General features: G+C 70.2%; 2 protein-coding genes across 2 annotated transcripts in view; one reads left to right on the top strand and one right to left on the bottom strand.

Moving 5' to 3' along the window:
* Positions 1 to 899: 899 nt before the first annotated feature.
* EGFL8 (EGF like domain multiple 8) lies at positions 900 to 8,166 on the bottom strand. Its single transcript, XM_050919693.1, is given in 10 exon segments — positions 900 to 949; positions 1,836 to 1,998; positions 3,033 to 3,101; positions 3,103 to 3,110; positions 4,250 to 4,414; positions 4,745 to 4,840; positions 4,928 to 5,040; positions 5,506 to 5,628; positions 7,223 to 7,362; positions 8,049 to 8,166. Coding segments are annotated over 9 exon segments (870 nt in total). The 5' UTR covers positions 7,306 to 7,362; positions 8,049 to 8,166.
* Positions 8,167 to 10,536: 2,370 nt separating this feature from the next.
* The window catches only part of LOC127032417 (complement C4-like), a 33,598-nt gene continuing 17,597 nt past the window's right edge, over positions 10,537 to 26,537 (top strand). Inside the window, exons 1-23 of the mRNA XM_050919690.1 lie at positions 10,537 to 10,612; positions 10,939 to 11,125; positions 11,845 to 11,915; positions 12,245 to 12,333; positions 12,659 to 12,741; positions 12,962 to 13,058; positions 13,328 to 13,433; positions 14,340 to 14,463; positions 15,169 to 15,284; positions 15,947 to 16,117; positions 16,311 to 16,490; positions 18,084 to 18,266; positions 19,252 to 19,407; positions 20,207 to 20,333; positions 20,460 to 20,531; positions 21,187 to 21,396; positions 22,517 to 22,628; positions 23,141 to 23,211; positions 23,287 to 23,426; positions 23,815 to 24,024; positions 24,230 to 24,281; positions 24,422 to 24,511; positions 26,283 to 26,486. Of these exons, the coding sequence (XP_050775647.1) occupies positions 10,592 to 10,612; positions 10,939 to 11,125; positions 11,845 to 11,915; positions 12,245 to 12,333; positions 12,659 to 12,741; positions 12,962 to 13,058; positions 13,328 to 13,433; positions 14,340 to 14,463; positions 15,169 to 15,284; positions 15,947 to 16,117; positions 16,311 to 16,490; positions 18,084 to 18,266; positions 19,252 to 19,407; positions 20,207 to 20,333; positions 20,460 to 20,531; positions 21,187 to 21,396; positions 22,517 to 22,628; positions 23,141 to 23,211; positions 23,287 to 23,426; positions 23,815 to 24,024; positions 24,230 to 24,281; positions 24,422 to 24,511; positions 26,283 to 26,486 (2,872 nt within the window). The 5' untranslated portion in view covers positions 10,537 to 10,591. The remainder of the gene's footprint in view (positions 10,613 to 10,938; positions 11,126 to 11,844; positions 11,916 to 12,244; positions 12,334 to 12,658; positions 12,742 to 12,961; positions 13,059 to 13,327; positions 13,434 to 14,339; positions 14,464 to 15,168; positions 15,285 to 15,946; positions 16,118 to 16,310; positions 16,491 to 18,083; positions 18,267 to 19,251; positions 19,408 to 20,206; positions 20,334 to 20,459; positions 20,532 to 21,186; positions 21,397 to 22,516; positions 22,629 to 23,140; positions 23,212 to 23,286; positions 23,427 to 23,814; positions 24,025 to 24,229; positions 24,282 to 24,421; positions 24,512 to 26,282; positions 26,487 to 26,537) is intronic.

Below are 26,537 nucleotides of genomic sequence, written 5' to 3'. Positions count from 1 at the left end.
CTGTGGGTCTGGAGTGAGGGGCTGTCACAGACTCCCAGGTCGTGCTCACTGGTGGCCCCGTGCAGTCCATGGGGGGTGCCCCTTTCAGTGCAACAGCCCTTCCCAGGGGTCCACTCTCTCGGGGTCAGGCCCCTCCACCTCCCGGAGCCGCACCTGCAGAGCTGGGGGGGAGGGCACCGAGGGGCGGCCCCATCTGCGGAAGCGCTGGGCTCTGCATTCACCCCCCAACTCGTTTCCTCTGCCCCCCACCCCACCCGCGGCGCTGGGCCCGGCCAGGAAAATGTGAGAACAATGAAGGGGGGGAAGAAACCGACCAGGCCCTGAGAGCAGGGAGAGTTGGCAAGAGAACCCAGGAGTCCGGGCTCCCGCTCCCACCCCTCCCCCCTGCTCTCCCCCACCAGCCCCCGTCCCCTCCCAGAGCCAGGAGAGACCCCAGCCCCCCTGCTCTAACCCCCCAGCCCCCACTCCCCTCCCAGAGCTGGGGAGAGAACCCAGGAGTCCTGTCTCCCAGCCCCCCTGCTCTAACCCACCAGCCCCCACTCCCCTCCCAGAGCCAGGAGAGAACCCAGGAGTCCTGGCCCCCAGCCCCCCCTGCTCTAACCACCAGTCCCCACTCCCCTCCCAGCCCCCCTGGCTCTAACCCACCAGACCCCACTCCTCTCCCAGAGCGGGGGGAGAACCCAGGAGTCCGGGCTCCCCCCACCCCTTTGCACCAAATAAACGCTGGAGGGGCTGGAGGTGGGAATCCAATTAACTGTTTAATTCATCTGCGCTAATTAGCAACGTCCTGGCATAAATTAGAGGCGTTAACGATTTAAATCGTGGGGAGGGATGGACACCCCCCATGCTCTGCCTCCCCCTCAGTCAGTTTTCCGCCGGGCGCTGGGGGGGGGGGGGCGTCACCGGCTCACTTCGTATCCAAACCCGTTTTTCCCGTTCTGGCAGGAGCCTGGGGGGGCAGAGAAAGGGTTAAATTGGGGGAGCCCCCTCAACCCCCCCCCCCGGCAAGGCTCCAGGCCCGGCAGGTCCCCTCCCCCACCAGGGCCGGGTCCCCAGAACTTGTGAGTGGAGGGGCCGGGGGCAGCCGCGGCGAGGAATTTGGGGGCCAGGGGGCGGGGTCACTGGCGGGGGGGCCGGGGAATTTGGGGGCCGGGGTCACTCCCAGGCAGTGGGGGGCAGGGGGATTTGGGGGGCTAGGGGGCGAGGTCACTCTCTGGCGGGGGGGCAGGGGGATTTGGGGGGCCGGAGCCAAGGTAATTCTCCTTTGCGGGGGAGCAGGGGGATTTGGGGGGCGGGGTCAATCCCAGGCACTGGGGGGGCAAGGGGATTTGGGGGCCCGGGGTCACTCTCCGCCGGGCGGCAGGGGGATTTGGGGGGCGGGGTCACTGCCAGGCAGTGGGGGGCAGGGAGATTTGGGGGCCTGGGGGCGCGGTTAATCCCAGGCACTGTGGGGGCAGGGGGAGTTGGGGGCCCGGGGTCACTCTCCGGCGGGCGGCAGGGGGATTTGGGGGCCTGGGGGCGCGGTCAGTCCCAGGCAGTGGGGGGCAGGGGGATTTGGGGGCCCGGGGTCACTCTCCGGCGGGAGGACAGGGGTATTTGGGGGGCGGGGTCACTGCCAGGCAGTGGGGGGCAGGGGGATTTGGGGGCCCGGGGTCACTCTCCGGCGGGAGGACAGGGGTATTTGGGGGGCGGGGTCACTGCCAGGCAGTGGGGGGGAGGCGGATTTGGGGGCCCGGGGTCACTCTCCGGCGGGCGGCAGGGGGATTTGGGGGCCTGGGGGCGCGGTCAATCCAGGCAGTGGGGGGCAGGGGGAGTTGGGGGCCCGGGTCACTCACAGGCCCCCAGTCTCTCCTCCAGCAGCAGCAGCTGGTCGCTGAGCGAGTCCAGCCGGTCCAGGTACCGGAGGCGGCTCCAGAGCTCGGCGACCTCGGCGGGGCCCAGCTCGGCCAGCGGGGGCGGCAGCAGCCGGCGCAGGGTACCCAGGGCCCGCTCCACGCGCTGGGGGGCAGCGTGACGTGAGTGGGGGTGAGCCCCAAAGTCCCAGCGGGGACCCCGACACCCCTGAGCCCCCAAAGTCCCCCAGCGCCATGTCCCCCTGACACCTCTGATCCCCCAATGTCACCCCGACACCCCTGAGCCCCCCAAATCCCCCCAGCGCCATGTCCCCCTGACACCCCTGAGCCCCCAAAGTCCCCCTGACACCCCTGATCCCCCCAATGTCCCCCCAGCGCCATGTCCCCCCGACACCCCTGATCCCCCAATGTCCCCCTGACACCCCAAAGTCCCCCCAGCGCCATGTCCTCCTGACACCCCTGATCCCCCAATGTCACCCCGACACCCCTGAGCCCCCCAAAGTCCCCCAGCGCCATGTCCCCCTGACACCTCTGATCCCCCAATGTCACCCCGACACCCCTGAGCCCCCCAAATCCCCCCAGCGCCATGTCCCCCTGACACCCCTGAGCCCCCAAAGTCCCCCCAGCGCCATGTCCCCCCGACACCCCTGATCCCCCAATGTCCCCCTGACACCCCTGATCCCCCCAATGTCCCCCCAGCGCCATGTCCTCCTGACACCCCTGATCCCCCAATGTCACCCCGACACCCCTGAGCCCCCCAAAGTCCCCCCAGCGCCATGTCCTCCTGACATCCCTGAGCCCCCCAAAGTCACCCCGACATCCCTGAGCCCCCCAAAGTCACCCCGACACCCCTGATCCCCTCAAAGTCCCCCCCGCGCCATGTCCCCCCGACACCCCTGATCCCCCAATGTCCCCCTGACACCCCTGATCCCCCAAAGTCACCCCGACACCCCTGAGCCCCCCAATGTCCCCCCAGCGCCATGTCCCCCCGACACCCCTGATCCCCCAATGTCCCCCTGACAACCCTGAGCCCCCACATCTGAATCCCGAAACTCCTGCCGGCCCCTCCTCTCTCCCACCCAGCTCATCACCACCCCCTGCACCCCCTATCGCCCAGCCCCTCCCTCCAAGCCGGTAACCCCGCCCCCAGCCTCCTAAGCTCCGCCCACCCCCCCTCACCTCCTCCAGCTTCTCCATCTGCTGCTGCAGCTCCTGCACCTGCCTGGTCAGCCGCTCCGGGGCGGGGGGGGCCCCGCACTGGGGGGGGGAGAGGGCACTGAGAGAACAAACAACGCCCCCCCCCGAGAACCCAGGAGTCCTGGCTCCCAGCCCCCCCTGCTCTAACCACCAGCCCCCACTGCCCTCCCAGAGCCGGGAGAGAACCCAGGAGTCCTGGCTCCCAGCCCCCCCCCTGCTCTAACCACCAGCCCCCACTCCCCTCCCAGAGCCGGGAGAGAACCCAGGAGTCCTGGCTCCCAGCCCCCCCCGCTCTAACCACCAGCCCCCGCTCCCCTCCCAGAGCCGGGAGAGAACCCAGGAGTCCTGGCTCCCAGCCCCCCCTGCTCTGACCCACCAGCCCCCGCTCCCCTCCCAGAGCCGGGAGAGAACCCAGGAGTCCTGGCTCCCAGCCCCCCCTGCTCTAACCACCAGCCCCCACTCCCCTCCCAGAGCCGGGAGAGAACCCAGGAGTCCTGGCTCCCAGCCCTCCCTGCTCTGACCCACCAGCCCCCACTCCCCTCCCAGAGCCGGGAGAGAACCCAGGAGTCCTGGCTCCCAGCCCCCCCGCTCTAACCACCAGCCCCCACTCCCCTCCCAGAGCCGGGAGAGAACCCAGGAGTCCGGGCTCCCAGCCCCCCCTGCTCTGACCCACCAGCCCCCGCTCCCCTCCCAGAGCCTGGAGAGAACCCAGGAGTCCTGGCTCCCAGCCCCCCCTGCTCTAACCACCAGCCCCCACTGCCCTCCCAGAGCCAGGAGAGAACCCAGGAGTCCTGGCTCCCAGCCCCCCCCCGCTCTAACCACCAGCCCCCACTGCCCTCCCAGAGCCGGGAGAGAACCCAGGAGTCCTGGCTCCCAGCCCCCCCTGCTCTAACCACCAGCCCCCACTGCCCTCCCAGAGCCGGGAGAGAACCCAGGAGTCCTGGCTCCCAGCACCCCCTGCTCTAACCACCAGCCCCCACTGCCCTCCCAGAGCCGGGAGAGAACCCAGGAGTCCTGGCTCCCAGCCCCCCCTGCTCGAACCCTCCAGCCCCCGCTCCCCTCCCAGAGCCGGGAGAGAACCCAGGAGTCCTGGCTCCCAGGCCCCCCTGCTCGAACCCTCCAGCCCCCGCTCCCCTCCCAGAGCTGGAAGAGAACCCAGGAGTCCGGGCTCCAGCCCGCCCCAGTGGTGCCCCACGTACCTGGGGGGGTGGGCAGTGGGGCGGTGTGGGCGGTGGGCAGCGGGTGGCAGCTGGTCCCATTGGGCCCCAGGGCGGACCCGGGCCCACACTGGCACCGGTAGCTGCCTGGGGTGTTGAGGCAGCGCTGGGGGCAGAGAGAGGCAGGCGAGCGGCATTCGTCCACATCTGGAGAGGAGAGACCCCCCCGCAGTGAGCCCGGACGCCTGGGTTCTCGGAGAGGGGGCTGCTGGGTCAGGGCCGGACGCCTGGGTTCTCGGAGAGGGGGCTGCTGGGTTGCGGGGGGGAGGACGCCTGGGTTCTCGGAGAGGGGGCTGCTGGGTTGTGCGGGGGCCGGACGCCTGGGTTCTCGGAGAGGGGGCTGCTGGGTTGGGTGGGGGCGGACGCCTGGGTTCTCGGAGAGGGGGCTGCTGGGTCAGGGCCGGATGCCTGGGTTCTTGGAGAGGGGGCTGCTGGGTTAGAGTGGGGGGGGGGGCCGGACGCCTGGGTTCTACTCACCCACATGGCAGTAGCGCCCCCCCCAGCCGGGGCGGCAGTGGCACCGGTCGGGGCTGGCGCAGATGCCCCCGTTCTGACAGGGCTTGTGGCACACGGCTGTGGAGGGAGAAGGGCATCGAAGGGTTAACAGGGTGGGGGAGGGTTTGGGGGTCCCACCCCCCAAGCCAGACCCCCCCGACTCACCCTCCTCGCAGGTGTTGGCCCCCACATGCCTCTTCTTCCAGCCCTGGCAGCAGATGGAGCTCGTCTGCAGCACGTCCCTGGTCACCTGGCGCACGGCCACGCGGTACGTGGTCCTGTGGGCAGGATGGGACCCAGGAGTCCAGGCTCCCACCCCCCACTCTGACCCACCAGCCCCCACTGCCCTCCCAGAGCCGGGAGAGAACCCAGGAGTCCTGGCTCCCAGCCCCACTCACTGGCCCCACTCCGCTCCCAGAACCAGGAGAGAACCCAGGAGTCCTGGCTCCCACCTCCCACTCTGACCCACCAGCCCCCACTCCCCTCCCAGACCTGGGAGAGAACCCAGGAGTCCTGGCTCCCAGCCCCACTCACTGGCCCCACTCCGCTCCCAGAACCAGGAGAGAACCCAGGAGTCCTGGCTCCCACCTCCCACTCTGACCCACCAGCCCCCACTCCCCTCCCAGACCTGGGAGAGAACCCAGGAGTCCTGGCTCCCAGCCCCCCCTGCTCTGACCACCAGCCCCCACTCCCCTCCCAGACCTGGGAGAGAACCCAGGCATCCTGCGGCGGGGGGAGGGTACCTGTAGGTGCTGCAGACGCGGCCCCCGGGGCACAGGGTCAGGTATGGCTGGTGCAGGGGCCGGGCAAAGGTCTCGTTGTAAACCAGGGGGACCCGCAGGGTGTGACGGGCGCAGACACCCCGGCTGAGGGGAGAGATGGTGAGAGAGCAGCCCCCCCACATCTCCAGAGCCCCCCAGAGCCCCCATCGGCTCAGATCCTCCCCAGAGCCCCCAGTATCCTCACAGCCCCCCACATCTCCAGAGCTGCCCAGAGCCCCCGTCAGCTAAGAGCCTCCCCAGAGCCCCCAGTATCCTCACAGCCCCCCACATCTCCAGAGCCCCCTAGAGCCCCTGTTGGCTCAGATCCTCCCCAGAGCCCCCAGTATCCTCACAGCCCCCCCACATCTCCAGAGCCCCCTAGAGCCCCTATCGGCTCAGATCCTCCCCAGAGCCCCCAGTATCCTCACAGCCCCCCACATCTCCAGAGCCTCCCAGAACCCCCGTCGGCTCAGAGCCTCCCCAGAGCCCCCAGTATCCTCACAGCCCCCCACATCTCCAGAGCCCCCGTCGGCTAAGAGCCTCCCCAGAGCCCCCAGTATCCTCATAGCCCCCCACATCTCCAGAGCCCCCCCAGAGCCCCTGTTGGCTCAGAGCCTCCCCAGAGCCCCCAGTACCCTCACAGCCCCCCCCACATCTCCAGAGCCCCCGTCGGCTAAGAACCTCCCCAGAGCCCCCAGTATCCTCATAGCCCCCCACATCTCCAGAGCCCCCCCAGAGCCCCCGTTGGCTCAGAGCCTCCCCAGAGCCCCCAGTATCCTCACAGGGCCCCCAAACCCAACCTCCATATCCTCACAGCCCCCCAGAGCCCCCTTTGTGCTCAGAGCCCCTATGGTGAACTGGGAATGTTCTTGTTTCCCCTGAATACTGTGGTGGTGCCTCAGTGTCCCCATGGCAGTTCTTAATATCTAGTGGTGGGATAAGGGGGTGTGATTGCTGCAGATGAAGGGGCCACGGCACCTAAATGCCTGGCACTCTGTCTCCTAGCAACTGATGGCCTGGGCCCCCCCTCTGCAAAGGTGCCAGCTGAAGGTGTTGGAGACAAAGGGATCAGGTGACCTCCTGGCCCGGGAAAGGGGCTGAGGAGAGAGGAGGGGCTGGAGGGGGTTTCAGTCTGGAGCTGGCTGGGGTCAAGGGTGGAGGGCAGACCTGGGGGTCTGGCTCACTGCCCCCCAGAATGGACCCAGCCGAGGGGTCCGGTTCTCTGTACCTACAAGCTTTGTGTTAGACCCTGTTCCTGTCATCGAATAAACCTCTGTTTTACTGGCTGGCTGAGAGTCACGTCTGACTGCAAAGTGGGGGTGCAGGACCCGGTGGCTTCCCCAGGACCCCGCTGGGGCGGGCTCGCTGTGGGAAGCGCATGGAGGGGCAGAGGATGCTGAATGCTCCAAGGAGAGACCCAGGAGGTGAAGCCGTGTGAGCTTCTTGCCCTGCAGACAGTCTGCTCCAAGGGAGAGGAGGCTCCCCAAAGTCCTGACTGGCTTGGTGGGGAGCAGTTCCAGAGCATCGCCCGGTGACTCCGTGACAACCCCCCCATAGCTCCAGCCCCCCTGTATCCTCACAGCCCCCCCAGAGCCTCCCAGCACACATCTCCTTACAGTCACCCCAGGGCCCCCTTCCACCCCAAGGAGATCCCCTACCCCAGGGCCCTACATCCCCACCCTAGAGCTCCCCCTCTCACCTCTCCGGCTTCGCTCCCTGTCCCCCGGCCCCCAGGATGCCCCCCCACAGCACTGCCACCAGGGTGGGCAGCACCCCTGACATATTGGGGGGCTCTGGCCGTGGTGCTCAGAGAAGGAGGGGCAATTCCAGTGCAGCTTCCTGCAGGAGAGAGAGGCAAAAATTACTGAAGCCAGGTATCCGGGACACTCCCCCAATGGGAGCAGTACAGAACCCAGGAGTCCTGGCTCCCAGCCCCCCTGCTCTAACTATCAGCACCCACTCCCCTCCCAGAGCTGGGGAGAGACCCCAGGAGTCCTGGCTCCCAGCCCTCCTGCTCTAACCCACCAGCTCCCACTCCCCTCCCAGAGCTGGGGAGAGAACCCAGGAGTCCTGGCTCCCAGCCCCCCCTGCTCTAACTACCAGCCCCCACTCCCCTCCCAGAGCTGGGGAGAGAACCCAGGAGTCCTGGCTCCCAGCCCCCCCTGCTCTAACTACCAGCCCCCACTCCCCTCCCAGAGCTGGGGAGAGAACCCAGGAGTCCTGGCTCCCAGCCCCGCTGCTCTTACCCACCAGCTCCCACTCCCCTCCCAGAGCTGGGAGAGAACCCAGGAGTCCTGGCCCCCAGCCCCCCTGCTCTAACCCACCAGCCCGCACTGCCCTCCTAGAGCCAGGAGAGAACCCAGGAGTCCTGGCCCCCAGCCCCCCCTGCTCTAACCACCAGCCCCCACTGCCCTCCCAGAGCCGGGGAGAGAACCCAGGAGTCCTGGGTGTGGGAGTTTGTTAGGGAAAGCGGGGAAATGCCCTGGAGATAGGGACACCCCATAGACCACCCCCCCAGCTCTCACCTGTTGTGCTGGTCCCAGGGCCCAGCCCTGCTCCTTCCTCCTGGCCTCTGAGCTGGCCTGAGCCTGGAGCCTCCCTGTGGCCTGGGGGGGCTGGAATCCCCTCCCCCCACCTCCCATGTCGGCAAGGGAACCCCCCCTCAGGCCTAGAGCCCCTCCCCTGAGAACACCCCCTCCCCCCAGCCTCAGGCCCCCCCGGCTCCCTCTCCTTGAAGCCAGCAGGGTGGGGTCCCGTCGTTCCCCCCCCCCCCCCGGTGCCCCTTGGCATTTCGGCCTCCGTGTCTGATTCACACACCCGGTGCCCCCCCACCCCGGCCCCTGGCTGAGAAAGGCCCCATTGTGGCCCCCCCGAATCCACACCCCAGGGCCCTGACGCTGCCGCTTTGTTCCCTGCACACGGGGGTGGGGGCCAGGCGCTGACATCACGGGGGCCAAGCTGGGGGGGGGCCCAGACAGCTCCCCCCGCCCCCCCTGTGCCCGGACGGGGACACACAATGGCCTTGTTTAGAGCTGAATCGTGGGCGAGATTTTCCATCCGCAACAAGCGATTCCTGCCTTTGTCCCATTGTGACGGCCGGGGCGCCCCATAGTCCTGCCCCACAGCCCCCCTGCCCAGCTGGCGCCCCATAGTCCTGCCCCACAGCCCCCCCCGGCCCGGGCGGCGTACCTCACTCCCGACCCGCAGCCCCCATGGCCCAGCTGGTGCCCCACAGCCCCCCCGGTCTGGCTGGCGCCCTACAGTCCTGCCCCACAGCCCCCCCCGGCGTACCTCACTTCCGACCCACAGTCCCCCTGGCCCAGCTGGTGCCACACAGTCCTGCCCCACAGCCCCCCCCAGCGTACCTCACTCCTGACCTGCAGCCCCCCCGGCCTGGCTGGTGCCCCCCAGTCCTGCCCCACAGCCCCCCTGGCCCGGCCGGCGCACCTCACTCCCGACCCGCAGCCCCCCAGGCCTGGCTGGTGCCCCTCACTCCCAACCCGCAGCCCCCGGCCCGGCCGGCGCCCCACAGTCCTGCCCCACAGCCACCCCGGCCCGGCTGGCGCCCCTCACTCCCATACCACAGCCCCCCTCGGCCCGGCCAGCGCCCCACAGTCATGCCCCACAGCTCCCCCTGCCCAGCTGGCGGCCCTCACTCCCAACCCACAACCCTCCCCAGCCTGGCCGGTGCCCCTCAGTCCCGACTTGCAGCCCCCCAGCTCCGACTGCCCGGGCAGAGCCCCCCGATTCCCCCTTGCGCCCTGCAGCCCAGCCCCTAGTGCCGCCCTGGGGCAATGGGGAGCCCTAACTGCCCGGGCAGAGCCCCATGCTGCCCCCCCTGCAGCCCAGCCCCTAGCACCGCCCTGGGGCAAAGGGGAGCCCTGACTGCCCAGGCAGAGCCCCCTGCTGCCCCCCCGCCCCCTGCAGCCCAGCCCGTAGCGCTGCCTGGGGGCAATGGGGAGCCCCGACTGCTGGGGCAGAGCCCCCTGCTGCCCCCCTCCCCCTGCAGCCCCTAGCGCCGCCCGGGGGCAATGGGGAGCCCCGACTGCCCGGGCAGAGCCCCTTGATGCCCCCCCCCCGCAGCCCAGCCCCTAGCGCCGCCCTGGGGCAGATCTTTGGCATGAGCCAGGGTCACTCTGTGATTTCCCAGCAGTCACGTGGTTTCCTTTCCTGGCACCTGGGAGGGGGCGGGACCCAACCAAGACCTCAGGGTCAGTGACCAGCTTGGGGGGGGGGTGCTGGAGGAGGGCGCTGGGGGGCTGGAGCAGGGAGTTGAGGAGGGCACAGGCTTCTCCCCTGACACGCCAGGACCCTGCCGGTCCCGGCCCAAAGGCTGATCCCAAGGACAAGCCCCGTCGGGGAACCCCCAGACCTAGAGGGGGGAGGGGTCCTTTGGGCCTAGGCACCCATCCACCCTCTCCATCCTCTCCCTCTGTCTGTCCAGCCATCCCACCCCCCCCCCCGTTACTGCAGCTGGGCCGGGGCCTTGGCGGGTTAATAATTACCCCAGGAGATAAAAAGCAGCAACCCCCCCACGTCTCCCCAAGGCAGCCCAGACCCCCAGGGACAGATGGGGCAGAGACGCACCCAGAGCAACATGCACCTGCTGCTCTGCCTGGCCTTCGTGGGGGCCTTGGTGTGCACCAGCCACCAAGCCCCCCGGTACGGGCAGCGCTGGGGGGCTCTGGGTTGGGAGTAAGGGGCACCGGCAGAGCTGGGGGGGGCAGGGCTGGGCTAGCAGGGGCTGCGGGTCGAGAGTGAGGGGCACCGGCAGAGCAGGGGACTGCAGGTCGGGAGAGAGGGGCACCAGCAGAGCTGGTAGGGGGCAGGACTGGGCTGGCAGGGGCTGTGGGTTGGGACTGAGGGGCACCAGCTGATCTCTCTCCCCCCTAGGCTGCTGATGGCGGCGCCGAGGCTGGTGCCGGTGGGCGTGGAGGTGGGGGTCCTGCTCCAGGCCGAGGGGGTGGCCGGGCAGCTCGACGGGACCCTCTACTTCCAGAACGAGGTGGACACGCGGCAGAAATGCTCCGACGAGAAGCTCTTCAGCCTGCGCCCCGAGAACGGCCACATGCAGCTCCTCAGCCTGAAGGTAGGGGGCGACTAGCCCCGCCCCCTGGGGAAAGCCCCGCCCCCTGGTAGAGCCCCGCCCCTCACTGCCCCAGGAGAGCCCCGCCCTCTGGGGAGAGCCCCACCCCTTCTCTGCCCCAGGAGATCCCCGCCCCCTGGAGAGAGCCCCGCCCTCACTGCCCCAGGAGAGCCCCGCCCCCTGGGGAGAGCCCCGCCCCTTCTCTGCCCCTGGGGAGCCCCGCCCCCAGGGGAAAGCCCCGCCCCCTGGGAGAGCCCCGCCCCTCACTGCCCCTGGGGAGTCCCGCCCCCTGGGGAGAGCCCAGCCCCTCACTGCCCCCCATCCCGCAGGTGACCCTGGAGCTGGCGGGTCGCTGTGGCCTGGCCGCGCTGCGTCGGAGTCGCTACGTCCAGCTGGTCGCGCGGAGCCCCCAGCTGCCCCCCCCGGGAGCCCAGACCCTGAGACTGGCCTGGACGACCCGGCGCGGGCAGCTCTTCATCCAGACCGACAAGCCGGTCTACACGCCCCGGCAGAGGGGTGAGAGCCGTGGCCCCCGAGCCCCACAGCCCTCTGTATCCCATGGCCCCTGTGCCCCATGGCCCCCGTGCACCATAGCCCCCTGTGCCCCACAGCCCCCATAGCCCCCTGTGCCCCATGGCCCCTGTGCCCTATAGCCCCTGCGCCCCATGGCCCCTGCACCCCACGGCCCTGTGCCCCACTTTCCCTCTGTTCCCCATGACCCCCGTGACCCATGGCCCCCATAGCCCACTGTGCCCCATGGCCCCCGTTCCCCATAGCCCCCTGCGCCCCACGGTCCCCCCATAGCCTTCACATCCCCCATGGCCCCCATAGCCTCCTGTGCCTCATGGCCCCCGTGCCCTACTTTCCCTCTGTGCCCCATGGCCCCCATGCCCCATAGCCCCCACGCCCCCTGCGCCCCATGGCCCCCACAGCCCCCTATGCCCCACGGCCCAATTGCCCCTGTGCCCAACTTTCCCTCTGTTCCCCATGACCCCCATGCCCCATAGACCCCGTAGCCCCCTGTGCCCCGAGCCCCCAGAGCGCCCAGTTTCCCACAGCCACCTGCCCCCTATGGTCTCCCACATCCCATGGCTCCTGCACCCCATGACCACTGGTCCCCTGTGGCCCCCCTTACCCTACAGTCCCTGCCCCCCACATCCCTCTGCATCCCCCTTATCCCCTGCCCCCATGGTCCCCAGCCCCCCCTTCACAGCCTGTCTCATTCCCCCACCTAGTTCACTTTCGAGTCTTCGCCCTGAACCACGAGCTGCGCCCCACGGCCGAGTCCATCACCATCACTGTCCTGGTGAGAGCCGGGGGCAGGGAGCCCGTGGCTGGGAGGGGCAGGATCGGGCCCTTAGGGGGATGGAGGACAGGGAGCCCGTGGCTAGGAAGGGGAGGGGCAGGATCGGGCCCATGGGGGGGTGGGGAGATGGGAAACCGAGGCTGGGAGGGGGAGGGGCAGGATCGGGCCCATGGGGGGTTGGGGGAAGGGAAACCGAGGCTGGGAGGGGGAGGGGAAGTATCTGGCCCATGAGGGGTTGGGGCCCCATGAAGGGGCTATGGGGGCAGGATCGGGCCCCACTGATAGGAGGGGATTGGGCCCCCGCTAACACCCCCCCGTCTGCCCCCCAGAACAACCAGGGGCTGCAGGTGCGGAAGGTGGAGCGGTTCCCGCAGAACTGGGTCATCTCGGACCAGCTCTCGATCCCCGACATCTCCGAGTGAGTGGGGGGCTGGGACACCCCCATGGCTGGGGAGCTGGGGGTGACACAGACACCCCATTGCCCTGGGAGGGCACCAGGGGTGGAGGGGGCAGAGAAGCCCCCTAGAGCTGGCTTGTGCCCGGTCCAGACTAGGGGATCCCCTGCTGGGGTGTCAGGGGGGCTCCCTGTGACCCTGTCTGCCTGGGTCTGCCTGTCTGGGGGTGGGACCCTGACATCCTTCTCCAGCCTCTGTGGGGGGGGGCTGGGAGCGGGGCCCCTAGGCGGAGGGGCTGGGGGGAGCTCCAGGGGTCCCCGATCCCCTCTCACCCCCTTCCCCTCCCAGGCCTGGGACCTGGCGCATCACGGCGCGATTCTCCAACGCCCTCGAGTCCAACACCAGCGCCGAGTTCGAGGTGAAGAAATACGGTGAGTCCCGGACGCCTGGGTTCTCTCTCGGCTCGGAGAGGGGAGGGGGGCTGGGAGCCAGGACTCCTGGGTTCTCTCCTGGCTCCAGGGCTGGAGTGTGTGTGTCGGGGGGCTGGGAGCCAGGACTCCTGGGTTCTCTCCTGGCTCCAGGGCTGGAGTGTGTGTGTCGGGGGGCTGGGAGCCAGGACTTCTGGGGCCCATGTGTGTTTTCTCCCCCCAGTGCTCCCCAATTTCGAGGTGAAGATCATCCCTGAACGGACCCATATGCTGGTGAGGGGAGAGGGGTCCCCCGATTTGCGCATTGACCTGCAGGTCAGGTAGGGGCAGCTCCCCTGACCCCCCCTTCCCTCTGGCCGGGCTCAGGCAGCCGGGGGGTGGTTCTGGGGTGCTTTGGCTCCCAGTTTTCCCCAGGCTCCCCAGGATCCCCCCATGACTGGGCTCAGCCCCAGACTCCCCACGGGGCCAGGACGGACCTTGAGGTGCAGCTCCCCACTGAATCCAGACCCCGGCAGAGCCACCCCCCTGCTGACCCCCCTGGGCTGTGCCCCCCGGTCTCAGGATTCGAGGTGACCCCCCCTCTCCCCAGGTTTGTCTATGGGAAGGGGGTGAACGGTGTTGCCTACCTGAGGTTTGGGGTGAGCAACGAGGATGGGGAGAAAACCTTCCTCAGGGGCCTGGAGCAACAGATCACGGTGAGACCCCCATTCCCCCTACGGAACCCCCATCCCTCTGGGACCCCCCTCTCCCCACAGGACCCCCCCATCCTCCCACGGGTCCCCATCCCTCTGGGACTCCCCTGGGATCCTCCTCCCCCTGTGGGACCCCTCACCCACCCACAGGACCCCCCCATCTGCTCATGGGACCCCCCATTCCCCCCACAGGAGCCCCAATTTCCCCCATGGGTCCCCTATCCCTCTGGGGCCCCTGTCCCCACATGGGACCCCCTCATCCTCCCACAGGACCTCCATTCCTTTGGGACTCCCCTCTGGGATTCCCCTACCCCCACGGGACCCACATCTCTCTGGAACCCCCCTCCCCCGATGGGATCCCCATCCATGCACAGGATGCCCATTTCTCTGGGATCCCCCTCCCCTCCTGGGACCCCATGGGATGCCCCCAGAGCCCGCCAGGGACCCTCTCCCCTGGGATCCTGCAGCACCCTAGGGTCCTCCTCCCCCCCAGCCCCCTGTGAGCCCCCTTCAGTGAGTCGCCCTGGATGGGACCCCTGGGGGAGCAGCAGCGACTGTGAGACAGGAGGGTTATTCGCCGTCGGGAGCCCGGTGCCAGACACAGCTTGTGAGCACAGGGTGCTGGGACCTGCAGCAAAGTCCAGCCTGGGGGAGACCCAGAGGCTGCCCCACCTGCCTCATGGGGGCTCAGCAAAAATTGCACCCCCTGGCGCCCCCCAGGTAACACATGGGGAAACTGAGGCACACAGCATATTCATGCAAAATGTTAAGGAAAAAACCATCCCATTTTGTCACAGCTCCCTCTGCCCCCTTCCTCCCACCCCTGCTCCGTGGCCCCCCCCCCGTCTGGGTCCGTGTGTACGGGGGGGGCTGGGTATCATCTAACTCTCTCCCTCCCACCCCCGGCAGGTGAACGAGGGGGCAGCGCACGTGATCCTGAAGCGCAGCCTCCTGGGAGAGAAATTGGGGCGACCGCTGCAGGACCTGGCAGGGACCAACCTCTACATTGCGGTGACCTTCATAGAGACCGTCAGTGAGTGTGGGGGCCGGGCCGGCCCCTCTGGGGGGCGCCAGCTCCCGTTGGCCCCAGGGCAGAGACCGGCTCGCTTGGGGGCACGGGAATGGGGCAGGGGTCCGGCCCCTCTCGAGGGTACCGGCTCCCATTGGCTCCAGGGCAGAGACCGGCTCACTTGGGGGCACGGGAATGGGGCAGGGGTCCGGCCCCTCTCGAGGGTACCGGGTCCCATTGGCCCCAGGGCAGACACCGGCTCACTTGGGGACACGGGAATGGGGCAGGGGCCCAGCCCCTCTGGGGTGCGCCAGCTCCCATTGGCCCCAGGGCAGGGACCGGCTGGCTCAGGGGGGGCAGCAGGGAATGAGGCAGGGACTGGCTGGCTCGGGGTGGCAATGGGGCAGGGTCTGGCTGGCTCGGGGGGGCGATGGGGCAGGGTCTGGCTGGCTCGGGGGGGCAATGGGGCAGGGTCTGGCTGGCTCGGGGGCGGGGACAATGGGGCAGGGCCTGGCTGGCTCAGGAGGGGGCAATGGGGCAGGGCCTGGCTGGCTCGGGGGGGCGATGGGGCAGGGCCTGGCTGGCTCGGGGGCGGGGGCGATGGGGCAGGGCCTGGCTGGCTCGGGGGGGCAATGGGGCGGGGGCCTGTCCCCTCCGGGGGGCGCCGGCTGTGATCCTGCAGGGGGGCTGGGCCCGCCCCCCCCGTTCACGCTCGCGTCCCCCCGGCAGGCGGGGAGCTGGAGGAGCAGGAGCTGAGCACCGTCAAGTTCGTGACGTCTCCCTACAGCGTGGACCTGTCGCAAACCAAACGGCACTTCATCCCCGGGGCTCCCTTCCTTGTGCTGGTGGGGCAGCTGCCCCTGCTGCCTGGGGCCGGGGCTCAGGGGTGGGCTGGGGGGATCGGGGGCTGGGAGAATCAGGGTGGGGGCCTGGGGCTGGGAGTGTGGGGCTGGGGGTCAGGCTGGGGGGACTGGGGTGTATAGCTGCGGGTCAGGGGTGGGGGGATCGTGGGCTGGGAGTGTGGGGCTGGGGGTCAGGCTGGGGGGACTGGGGTGTATAGCTGCGGGTCAGGGGTGGAGGGATCTGGGGCTGGGGGTGTGGGGCTGGGGGTCAGGCTGGGGGGACTGGGGTGTATAGCTGCGGGTCAGGGGTGGAGGGATCTGGGGCTGGGGGTGTGGGGCTGGGGGTCAGGCTGGGGGGACTGGGGTGTATAGCTGCGGGTCAGGGGTGGAGGGATCTGGGGCTGGGGGTGTGGGGCTGGGGGTCAGGCTGGGGGGACTGGGGTGTATAGCTGCGGGTCAGGGGTGGAGGGATCTGGGGCTGGGGGTGTGGGGCTGGGGGTCAGGCTGGGGGGACTGGGGTGTATAGCTGCGGGTCAGGGGTGGGGGGATCGTGGGCTGGGGGTGTGGGGCTGGGGGGTCAGGGTAGGGGGCACGCAGCTGGCGGGCTTTGCGTACACAGGGCTGTTTGAGTCTGTGCCCCCCCCCACTCTCCCATCTCTCCCCAGGCCCGCGTCACCTTGGCCGACGGCTCCCTGGCCCCCCGCATCCCCGTGTGGGTCTCAGCCGAGGTGTCGGGGGGCCCGTCCCACCCCCAGAGACGGGTGGTGGCGGATGAGAGGGGGTTGGTGATGTTCCCCCTCAACCTGGACTCCAGAGCCAGCGCCCTCACCCTGCAGGTCTGGCCCCGGGGGGGGCTGGGGAGGGGAGGGGGCTGGCGGGTGGGGGACGGGGACAGGGATGGACTGGGGATGGATGGGGGCCGGGGCCTGGCCGGAGGGGGTGGGGGACGGGAAGGGGAGGGGAGGGGGGCTGGGCGAGGGGCAGGGCACGGCTAGGGGGCAGGTGCTGAGCCATGCCCCCCCCCCGCAGGTGGTGGCGGGGGAGAGGGACCAGGCCGAGGGGTCTCTCCAGGCCACAGCGGTTCGGTCCCCCAGTGGGAGCTACCTGGTGCTGGAGACCCAGCGCTCGGGCGCCGTGGGGCCCGGCCAGTCGCTCTCTGTGGGGCTCAAGGACCTCGGCTCCGGCGCCTTCTCCCACTTCTACTACATGGTGAGTGAGTGCGGCTGGTGGGAGAGCGCCCCCCGGTGCCCCCTACTGCCCCCAGTGCCCCCTACTGCCCCCCGGTGCCCCCTACTGCCCCCCGGTGCCACATACTGCCCCCCAGTGCCCCATACTGCCCCTGGCTGGGAGAGCGCCCCCCGGTGCCCCCTACTGCCCCCCGGTGCCCCTTACTGCCCCATACTGCCCCTGGCTGGGAGAGCGCCCCCCGGTGCCCCCTACTGCCCCCCGGTGCCCCCTACTGCCCCCCAGTGCCCCATACTGCCCCTGGCTGGGAGAGCGCCCCCCGGTGCCCCCTACTGCCCCCCGGTGCCCCATACTGCCCCCCAGTGCCCCATACTGCCCCTGGCTGGGAGAGCGCCCCCCCGGTACCCCCTACTGCCCCCCGGTGCCCCCTACTGCCCCCCAGTGCCCCATACTGCCCCTGGCTGGGAGAGCACCCCCCCGGTGCCCCCTACTGCCCCCCGGTGCCCCCTACTGCCCCCCAGTGCCCCATACTGCCCCTGGCTGGGAGAGCGCCCCCCGGTGCCCCCTAGTGCCCCCCGGTGCCCCCTACTGCCCCCTGGCTGGGAGAGTGCCCCCCGGTGCCCCCTACTGCCCCCCAGTGCCGCCTACTGCCCCCTGGCTGGGAGAGCGCCCCCCCGGTGCCCCCTACTGCCCCCCGGTGCCCCATACTGCCCCCCAGTGCCCCATACTGCCCCTGGCTGGGAGAGCGCCCCCCCCGGTGCCCCTACTGCCCCCCAGTGCCCCCTACTGCCCCCTGGCTGGGAGAGCACCCCCCGGTGCCCCCTACTGCCCCCCGGTGCCCCCTACTGCCCCCCAGTGCCCCATACTGCCCCTGGCTGGGAGAGCGCCCCCCCGGTGCCCCCTACTGCCCCCCAGTGCCCCCTACTGCCCCCTGGCTGGGAGAGTGCCCCCCGGTGCCCCCTACTGCCCCCCAGTGCTGCCTACTGCCCCCTGGCTGGGAGAGCGCCCCCCCGGTGCCCCCTACTGCCCCCCGGTGCCCCCTACTGCCCCCCAGTGCCCCATACTGCCCCTGGCTGGGAGAGCGCCCCCCCGGTGCCCCCTACTGCCCCCCGGTGCCCCATACTGCCCCCCAGTGCCCCATACTGCCCCTGGCTGGGAGAGCGCCCCCCCGGTACCCCCTACTGCCCCCCAGTGCCCCCTACTGCCCCCTGGCTGGGAGAGCGCCCCCCGGTGCCCCCTACTGCCCCCCAGTGCCGCCTACTGCCCCCTGGCTGGGAGAGCTCCCCCTAGTGCCCCATATTGTCCCCTACTGCCCCTTGGTGCCCCGTACTGCCCCCCAGCTGGGACAACGTCCCCTGGTGCCCCCGAGTGCCCCCTACTTCCCCCCAGCTGGGACAATGCCCCCTGGTGCCCCCCAGTGCCCCCTACCTCCCCCCAGCTGGGAGATCGCCCCCTGGTGCCCCCCAGTGCCTCCTATCGCCTCCTGGCTTGGAGAGCGCCCCCTAGTGCTCCCCACTGCTCCCTGGCTGGGAGAGATCCCCCTGCAGCCCCCCATCCCGCCCCCTGCAGCCCAGGCCCCATGGCTGCCCCGGGACCAGCTGTGGGTCTCCCCGGCAGGTGCTGCACCGGGGCTCCATCGTGGCGGCGCGCGCCGTGCCCCGGACGTCCTACACCGTAATCTCCGTCCCCGTCACCCCCGAGCTGGTCCCAGCCTTCCGGCTCGTGGCCTTTTACCGGCGCGGGGACGAGGTCGTGGCCAACTCGCTGTGGGTGGACGTGGTGGACCGCTGCCAGGGGAAGGTAAATCCAGGGGGGTTGGGGGAGGGGCAAGGCGGGTGGTGTGGGGCGGTGTGGGGGGGGGCAGGGGTTGATGCAGGGTATGTTGTGGGGCTTGTGTGGGGAGGGTTTGGTGCAGTTCTGTGGGGTGCAGTGGGGTTTGTGGGGTGGGTGAGGTGCAGCACGGGGCCGGGTGGGGTGGGGTTTGGTGCAGGAGTTCTGTGGGGTGCAGTGGGGTTCGTGGGGAGGGTGAGGTGCAGCACGGGGCCGGGCGGGGTGTGTGGGGAGGGGTTTGGTGCAGTTCTGTGGGGTGCAGTGCGGTTTGTGGGGAGGGTGAGGTGCAGCGCAGGGCCGGGCGGGGTGTGTGGGGTGGGGTTTGGTGCAGTTCTGTGAGGTGCAGTGGGGTGCAGTGGGGAGGGTGAGGTGGAGCACGGGGCCAGGCGGGGTGTGTGGGGCGGGGTATGTGGGGAGGGGTTTGGTGCAGTTCTGTGGGGTGCAGTGGGGTTTGTGGGGTTTGTGGGGTGCAGCGTGGGGCCGGGCAGGGTGTGGGGCGGGGTGTGGGACAGAGTGTGGGGTGGGGTTTGGTGCAGTTCTGTGGGGTTTGTGGGGTGGGTGAGGTGCAGCACGGGGCCGGTTGGGGTGTGTGTGGGGGGGTGTGGGGCGGGGTGTGTGGGGCGGGGTGAGGGGCAGGGTGAGGGGCGGGGTGTGTGGGGCGGTGTGTGGGGCGGGGTGTGTGGGGCGGGGTGAGGGGCAGGGTGTGGGGCGGGGTGAGGGGCGGGGTGAGGGGCAGGGTGTGGGGCGGGGTGTGGGGCAGGGTGTGTGGGGCGGGGTGAGGGGCAGGGTGTGGGGCGGGGTGAGGGGCGGGGTGTGTGGGGCAGGGTGTGTGGGGCGGGGTGAGGGGCGGGGTGTGGGGCAGGGTGTGGGGCAGGGTGTGGGGCAGGCTGTGTGGGGCGGGCTGTGGGGCGGGGTGAGGGGCAGGGTGTGGGCCCCCTGACCCGCGTCCCCCCAGCTGGAGCTGCAGCTGGAGCGGGGCAGCGGGGAGCTGCGCCCCCACGACTCGCTCAGGTTCACGGTGGCCACCGACTCCCGCGCCGCCGTCTCCCTGGTGGCCGTCGACTCGGCCGTCTACGTGGTCAACCGCCGGCACCGCCTCACGCCCGCCAAGGTACGGCCGACCCGGTCTGACCCCCGACCCCTGACCCGGTCACCCCACGGCTTGGCCTGCCACCCCCGGCCTTGAGCTGGGGCCTTCCAAGGTCACCCCATGGGAGCCAAGGGTCATTAGCCTCCTTGGGCTTGACCTACGACCTCTCTGCCGTGACCCATGACCTTTGAACGGTCAACCCATTAGACATGGATGGTCATCGGCTCCTTGGGTTTGACCTCTGACCTCCCAAACGGGCCTTTGCTCATGACCGGCCAATCACGGCCTCCTCCATTCAAAGGGCCCTTGGCCCCAGACTCACCCCCAGGACCTGGGTTTGACCCACGACCCCACTGGTGACCTATGACCCCGAATGGTCAATGGCCAGAGAATGGGGCCATGACGGGTGTGGCCAAGGGCAATGGACGCCGGCCACGTTCCTCCTGGGACCTGGCGGGGCAATGAACCCCCCAGCTTCTGCCCCCCATCCCCCTGCTGTCTGTCCCCCGGCCCCCCATCCCCTGCTGTCTGCCCCCCGGCTTCCACCCCCCGGCCCCCCATCCCCCTGCTGTCTGCCCCCCGGCTTCCGCCCCCCGGCCCCCCATCCCCCTGCTGTCTGCCCCCCGGCTTCCACCCCCCGGCCCCCCATCCCCCTGCTGTCTGCCCCCCGGCTTCTGCCCCTCGGCCCCCCATCCCCCTGCTGTCTGTCCCCCGGCCCCCCATCCCCCTGCTGTCTGCCCCCCGGCTTCTGCCCCCCAGCCCCCATCCCCCGGCTTCTGCCCGTCCATCCACCCCCAGCTTCTCTCCCCCCATTCCCCAGGTGTTCGCGGCCATGGACAGCTACGACCTGGGCTGCTCGCCGGGCAGTGGGGCCGACGCCCTGGGGGTCTTCGAAGACGCCGGCCTGGCCCTGCGCGTGGGGGAGCTGCAGAGCCGGCTGTGGAGCGGTGAGATGGGGGGCGGGGGGAGGACCTGGGGGGGAGCTGAGGGGCGGGGGTCACATGGGGGCCAGGAGGGGGCTCAGGGGCTGTGACCTGCCCAGTCTTACCCCCCCTCGGTCTTTGGACCCCCAGGGCACAGCTGCGGCCAGGACGCCCCCCGCAGGAAGCGCTCGCTGGACTTCCAGCTGCAGGCCCAGAAGAGAGGTGAGTGGGGGCGTGGGGGGCAGGATCTACCCGCCCTGTGCATGGATCCACCAGGTCGCTGCTGCGCCCCCCGGCCGAGGGGCAGCCCCTTGGAGGAGCCCCACAAGGGTGCCCCATTTCGCCCAGGCCTGGCCGTGTGGCCCCACCACCTCCAAAACGGACCCTGTGGGCTCCAACCCCCTGCTCCCCCCTCGAGCTCTGCCCCGTGGCCAGCCTGGGACCCCGGGCAGGGACAGTGGTGCCAGGCATCCCCCCCGTGCCCCATCTGCCCCTCTGCTGCCCCCCGCGCTTCGTCTGACCCTCTGCCCCTCATGCCCTGTCTGACGCTCTGCCCCTGCCCCATCTGATACTCTGCTGCCCCCCACGTCCTGTCTGCCCCTCTGCTGCCCTCCCGCACCCCATCTGACCCTCTGCCCCCTGCACCCCGTCTGCCCCTCGCCCCATCTGATCCGCTGCCCACCCACACCATCTGCCCCCCGCACCCCATCTGACCCTCTGCAACCCCCGTGCCCCATCTGCCCTTCTGACCCCTGCCCTGTCTGATCCACTGCCTGCGCACACCATCTGCCCCCGACCCTGTCTGTCCCCCCTCCCCATCTGATACTCTGTCCCCCCGCACCCCGTCTGACGTGCCCCCTGCGTCCCGTCTCCCCAGCCTCGCAGTACCAGGGTGACCCGCTGGCTCTGCGGTGCTGCCGGGACGGGATGACCCGAGTGCCGATGCGCCGGACGTGCGAGCAGCGAGCAACACGGATCCTGGGCCCCGATGCTGCCCGCTGCCGAGGCCCCTTCCTCGACTGCTGCCAATTCGCCATCGAGCTTCGCCGCAAGGCCCGGGCCTGGAGCTCTGGCGGGCTGGCCCGGGGTGAGCCTGGGCTTGGGGAGGGGCTGGGAGCCCGGACACCTGGGTTCTCTCCCGTCTCTGGGAGGGGAGTGGGGGCTGGTGGGTTAGAGCAAGGGGGCTGGGAGCCAGGACTCAAGGTTCTGTCCCTGGATCTAGGAGGGGAGTGGGGTCTAGTGGGTTAGAGCAGGGGGGCTAGGAGCCAGGACTCCTGGGTTCTCTCCTTGGCTCTGGGAGGGGAGTGGGGGCTGGTGGTCAGAGCAGGGGCATCTGGGAGCCAGGACTCCTGGGTTCTGTCCCTGGATCTAGGAGGGGAGTGGGGGCTGGTGGGTCAGAGCAGGGGGGCTAGGAGCCAGGACTCCTGGGTTCTCTCCCAGCTCTGGGAGGGGAGTGGGGGCTGGTAGTTAGAGCAGGGGGCGGGAGCCTGGCTCTGGGGTTCCTCCCCCCCGCCGCTAACCCTGCCCCGCACAGTTGTTGTACTTAAAGTGCTGCACAGGATCTTTTCGGGGGGGATAAGGCAAAGCCCCACATTTTACTGGTAATACGTGTATCAACCTTCACTGTGTCATCTGCATGTGAGATATATCGCACACTCACACACGCACACTCACGCACTCTCACGCACACACACACACGCACTCTGGCTTGTTGTTACCGAGTTGCTCCCCGACTGCCCTGGCGGGTGACTTAGCTGGGGGAGGGTGGAGATCGAGACCGGGGGGCTCCGCGAGGCCCCTCCCCATTACAGCAACTTCCCCCACCTGCAAACCTGCCCAGCTCCAAAATCCGTGTGTGGCCGTTGGGCCTTTGTGCTGCTCCCCCGGGGGGTGTCCCGGTGCTGCACAAGGGGTGTCCGAGGGACGGGGCTGGCTCCTAACCGCCCCCGGCCGTCAGTGTCTCCGCTCGGCTCCAGCGAGTCCACTGGGCCCCTCTCATTGCCCTGGGCCCTGGCTCCCAGCCCCTCGCCAAGGGGGGCCGCTGGCTGGAGGTGCCGCCTCCCACCCCCCCATCGCCCCTCGCTCAGGCCCTGGGGTGAGTGATTACAGGGGGGAGGGGTCTCGCACACAGAGCCGCAGATGGGCAGGGAGTCGAGCTGCGACCCACAGCCCCGTGCAGATGCTGAACCCCCACATTTACCCCACAGTGAACCCCGAGGTGGACGAGGACGAGTTCTTCGACGATGATTTTGTGCAGACCCGGAGCGTCTTCCCCGAGAGCTGGCTCTGGAAAACCGTCACCGTGCACGGGAGCAGCCGGTCAGTGCCCCCGGGGGCCCCCCATTTCTCCTGGGGACACCTCGCCGCCTCTCCCCCCACTTCTCCTGGGGAGCCCCTCCCCCACCTCGCTGCCCCTCCCCCTTCTCCTGGGGAGCCCCTCCCCCACCTCGCCGCCTCTCCCCCCACTTCTCCTGGGGAACCCCTCCCCCACCTTGCCGCCTCTCCCCCCACTTCTCCTGGGGAGCCCCTCCCCCACCTTGCCGCCTCTCCCCCCACTTCTCCTGGGGAGCCCCTCCCCCACCTCGCTGCCCCTCCCCCTTCTCCTGGGGAGCCCCTCCCCCACCTCGCCGCCTCTCCCCCCACTTCTCCTGGGGAGCCCCTCCCCCAGCTCACCCTGTTCCTCCCCCCACTTCTCTGGGGTTCCCCTCCCCCCACCCCAGGGCTCCACTCCTTCCCGGCGTCCCCCCATATTCCTCCAAGCACCTTCCCTGGGGCCACCCTCCCTACCCAGCCCCACCCCTGACCCCCCCACCCTGGCCTGTCTCCCGCAGGCAAACCCACCTGGTGCCGGATTCGATCACCACCTGGGAGATCCAGGCCGTCAGCATGTCGCCGACCACCGGTGAGTCCGTCCCCCCATCCGTCCGTCTGTCCGCCCCCCCATTGCCTCCCCGGCTCACCCAGCTCCTCCCCCCAGGGATCTGCATCTCCGACCCGCTCAGCGTCCGCGTCTTCCAGGATTTCCACGTCTCGCTGCGGCTGCCCTACGCGGTGAAGCGATTCGAGCAGCTGGAGCTGCGCCCGGTGCTGTACAACTACCGGGATCGGCCCGTCAACGTGAGGGGCCCCCGCTTGGCCCTGCCCCCGGCCCTGCCGGTGCCCCCAGCCCTGACCCGCAGCCCCCGTCCCTGCCCCCTGCCCTGCCGGTGCTCCCAGCCCCGACCCGCAGCCCCCGGCCCTGCTGGTGCCCCTCAGACCTGCACAGCCCCCCGCCCTCCCGATGCCCCTCAGCTCCAACCCACAGCTCCCAGCCCCCGTCCCTGCCCCCCACCCTGCCAATGCCCCCATGCCCTGCCCCCCAGCCCTGCCGGTGTGCCCGAGCCCCCTGCCCTGCCCTCCCCAGCTCTGCCGATGCCCCTCAGCTCCGACCTGCAGGCCCCAGCCCTGCCAGTGCCCCCCAGCCCCGGCCCACAGCCCATGCGGGGGTCTCTGTCTCTCTCCCCAGGTCTCGGTGCACATGGAGCGCTCGGAGGGTCTCTGCTCCCCGGCGACGGGGGACCGGATCCGGCGCCAGGCCGTGCAGGTCCCAGCGAAGGGGGCTCTGGCTGTGCCCTTCGCCGTGGTGCCCATGGGCGCCGCCGACATCCCTGTCACCATCACGGCGCAGGGGGGCTGGGGGCTCGGGGACAGCGTCGCCCGGACCCTGCGGGTGGAGGTGAGAGGGGGGCCGAGCCCCACGGAGCCGCTGCCTGCTCCTCCCCTCCCCCCTGCCCATCCCCTGCCTGTTCCTGCCCCCTCTGCCCCTCCTCAACCTGCTCCTCCCCTCCTCCATCCCCTCTACCCCTCCCCAACCTGCTCCTCCCCTCCCCACCCCCTCCGCCCCCCAGGTACCCGTTCTGACCCCCCGTCTTGCCCCCCAGAGAGAAGGCACCACCCAGCTGGAGGAGATGAGCTACACGCTGGACTCTGCAGGTGGGTGACCCCAGGCCCGGGGGGAGGGTGAGTCTCATGGGGCCCCATAGGGTGCCAAGGGGGGGCTCTGTGGGGGAGATGCCCCTGGGGTGGGGTTTTGGGGCTGCCTGCATCCCATCTGACCCCCCCTGCCCGCACAGAGAGGCTCAGCCGGGCGCTGGAGATCCCGGGGGAGCTGCCCCCCAACGCCCTCCCTGATGGGGACTTCAAGATGAGCGTCCGTGTCACGGGTGAGAGACCCCCCCTGCTGCCCCCCCGCCCTTCCCCATCCCCCGCTGCCCCTCCCCCATGCCCCGCCCTCCCCATCCCCCGCTACCCTTCCCCCATCACTCATCCCCCGCGGCTCCCACCCTCCCTGCCACCCAGGCCCTGGGCCCCCCCACGGGTCCCAGATCCGGAGATTGGTTCACTCCCAGCAGCGCAGCCCCACTCCCCGCCGTGCCCCTCCTCCGGCCTGGCCCTGGTGTGTCTGCTTCTCTCCGTGGGTCAGTTGTAGTGGATGGGCCGTATCGGGCCCTCGGGCAGGCCAGGCCAGGCAGAGCTGACGCCACATTGTCTGGGATGTCCCCCAGAAGCAGAGCACAAGTGTGAAATACAGACAGGACAGAGCCAATACCTGTAACAAAGGTACCTGCACCCAGAGCGCATCATGGTAACCTCCTCAGAGACACCTCACTTGACCCTCTTTGTAAAGATTTGGTGCCACTGCAGGACCTTGGTTGCCACAATGATCTATACGGTCCCAGTTCGTGTCACTAACATCACACCCCCAACGAGACACCTCAGTAACTCAGAGGGAAACTGAGGCACACAGGGTTCAGCGAAAACATTCAGAACAGAACCACTTTGTCACTGCCCTGATGCCCCTCCCCCATTCACTTCGATGCCCCCTCCCCACCCCACTACATTCCCCATCCCTGTCCCCACCCCAGTGCCAACTCCCCCCAGCCCTGGTGTGGTGTCCGTGGGTCGCTGGGTCTCTGGCTCTCCCCGGCGCGGGGTCCGTGAGTCGCTGGGTTCCTGGGTCTCCCCAGCGCAGGGTCCGTGGGTCTCTGGGTCTCCCTGGCGCGGGGTCCGTGGGTTTCTGGTTCCCCGGCGCGGGGTCCGTGGGTCGCTGGGTCTCTGGCTCTCCCCGGCTCGGGGTCCGTGGGTCTCTGGCTCCCTGGCGCGGGGTCCGTGGGTCGCTGACGCTGTCTCCCGGCGCGGGGTCCGTGGGTCTCTGGCTCTCCCCGGCGCGGGGTCCGTGGGTCGCTGGCTCCCCGGCGCGGGGTCCGTGAGACTCTGGCTCCCCGGCGTGGGGTCCGTGGGTCGCTGGCTCTCCCCTGCGCGGGGTCCGTGGGTCGCTGGCTCCCCGGTGCGGGGTCCGTGAGTCTCTGGCTCCCCGGCGTGGGGTCCATGGGTCGCTGGGTGTCCCCGGTGCAGGGTCTGTGGGTCTCTGGCTCCCCGGCGCGGGGTCCGTGGGTCGCTGACGCTGTCTCCCAACGCGGGGTCTGTGGGTCGCTGGGTCTCTGGCTCTCCCCGGCGCGGGGTCCGTGGGTCTCTGGCTCTCCCCGGCGCGGGGTCCGTGGGTCTCTGGCTCCCTGGCGTGGGGTCCGTGAGTCTCTGGCTCCCCGGCGTGGGGTCCGTGGGTCGCTGGGTCTCCCCGGCGCAGGGTCTGTGGGTCTCTGGCTCCCCGGTGCGGGGTCCGTGGGTCGCTGACGCTGTCTCCCAACGCGGGGTCCGTGGGTCTCTGGCTCCCCGGCACGAGGTCCGTGGGTCTCTGGCTCTCCCTGGCGCGGGGTCCGTGGGTCGCTGGCTCCGTGGCGTGGGGTCTGTGGGACTCTGGCTCCCCGGCACGAGGTCCGTGGGTCTCTGGCTCTCCCCGGCGTGGGGTCCGTGGGTCGCTGGGTCTCCCCGGCGCGGGGTCCGTGGGTCTCTGGCTCCCCGGCGTGGGGTCCATGGGTCGCTGGCTCCCCGGCGCGCGGTCCGTGGGTCGCTGACGCTGTCTCCGCCGTGGGGCAGCCGACGTGCCCGTGGAGACGCTGGAGAAGTCGCTCTCGCCCGCCGGGCTGGTGGGGCTGCTGCGGGTGCCGCGGGGCTGCGCGGAGCAGACGATGATCTACATGGCGCCCGGGCTCTACGCCCTGCGCTACCTGGACGAGACGGAGCAGTGGGTCCAGCTCAGAGCCGAGCGCAAGCAGGAGGGGCTGGAGCACCTGCGCGTGGGTGAGTCCCGGGCACCAGGGCGGGCGGGGGTGGGGGGTGAGGGGGGCCAGG

The sequence above is a fragment of the Gopherus flavomarginatus genome, chromosome 12 (assembly GCF_025201925.1).
Source record: "Gopherus flavomarginatus isolate rGopFla2 chromosome 12, rGopFla2.mat.asm, whole genome shotgun sequence".
NCBI lineage: Eukaryota > Metazoa > Chordata > Testudines > Testudinidae > Gopherus > Gopherus flavomarginatus.
The sequence above is the reverse complement of the archived record's forward strand: the minus strand, read 5'-3'. Positions and strand labels throughout refer to the sequence as shown.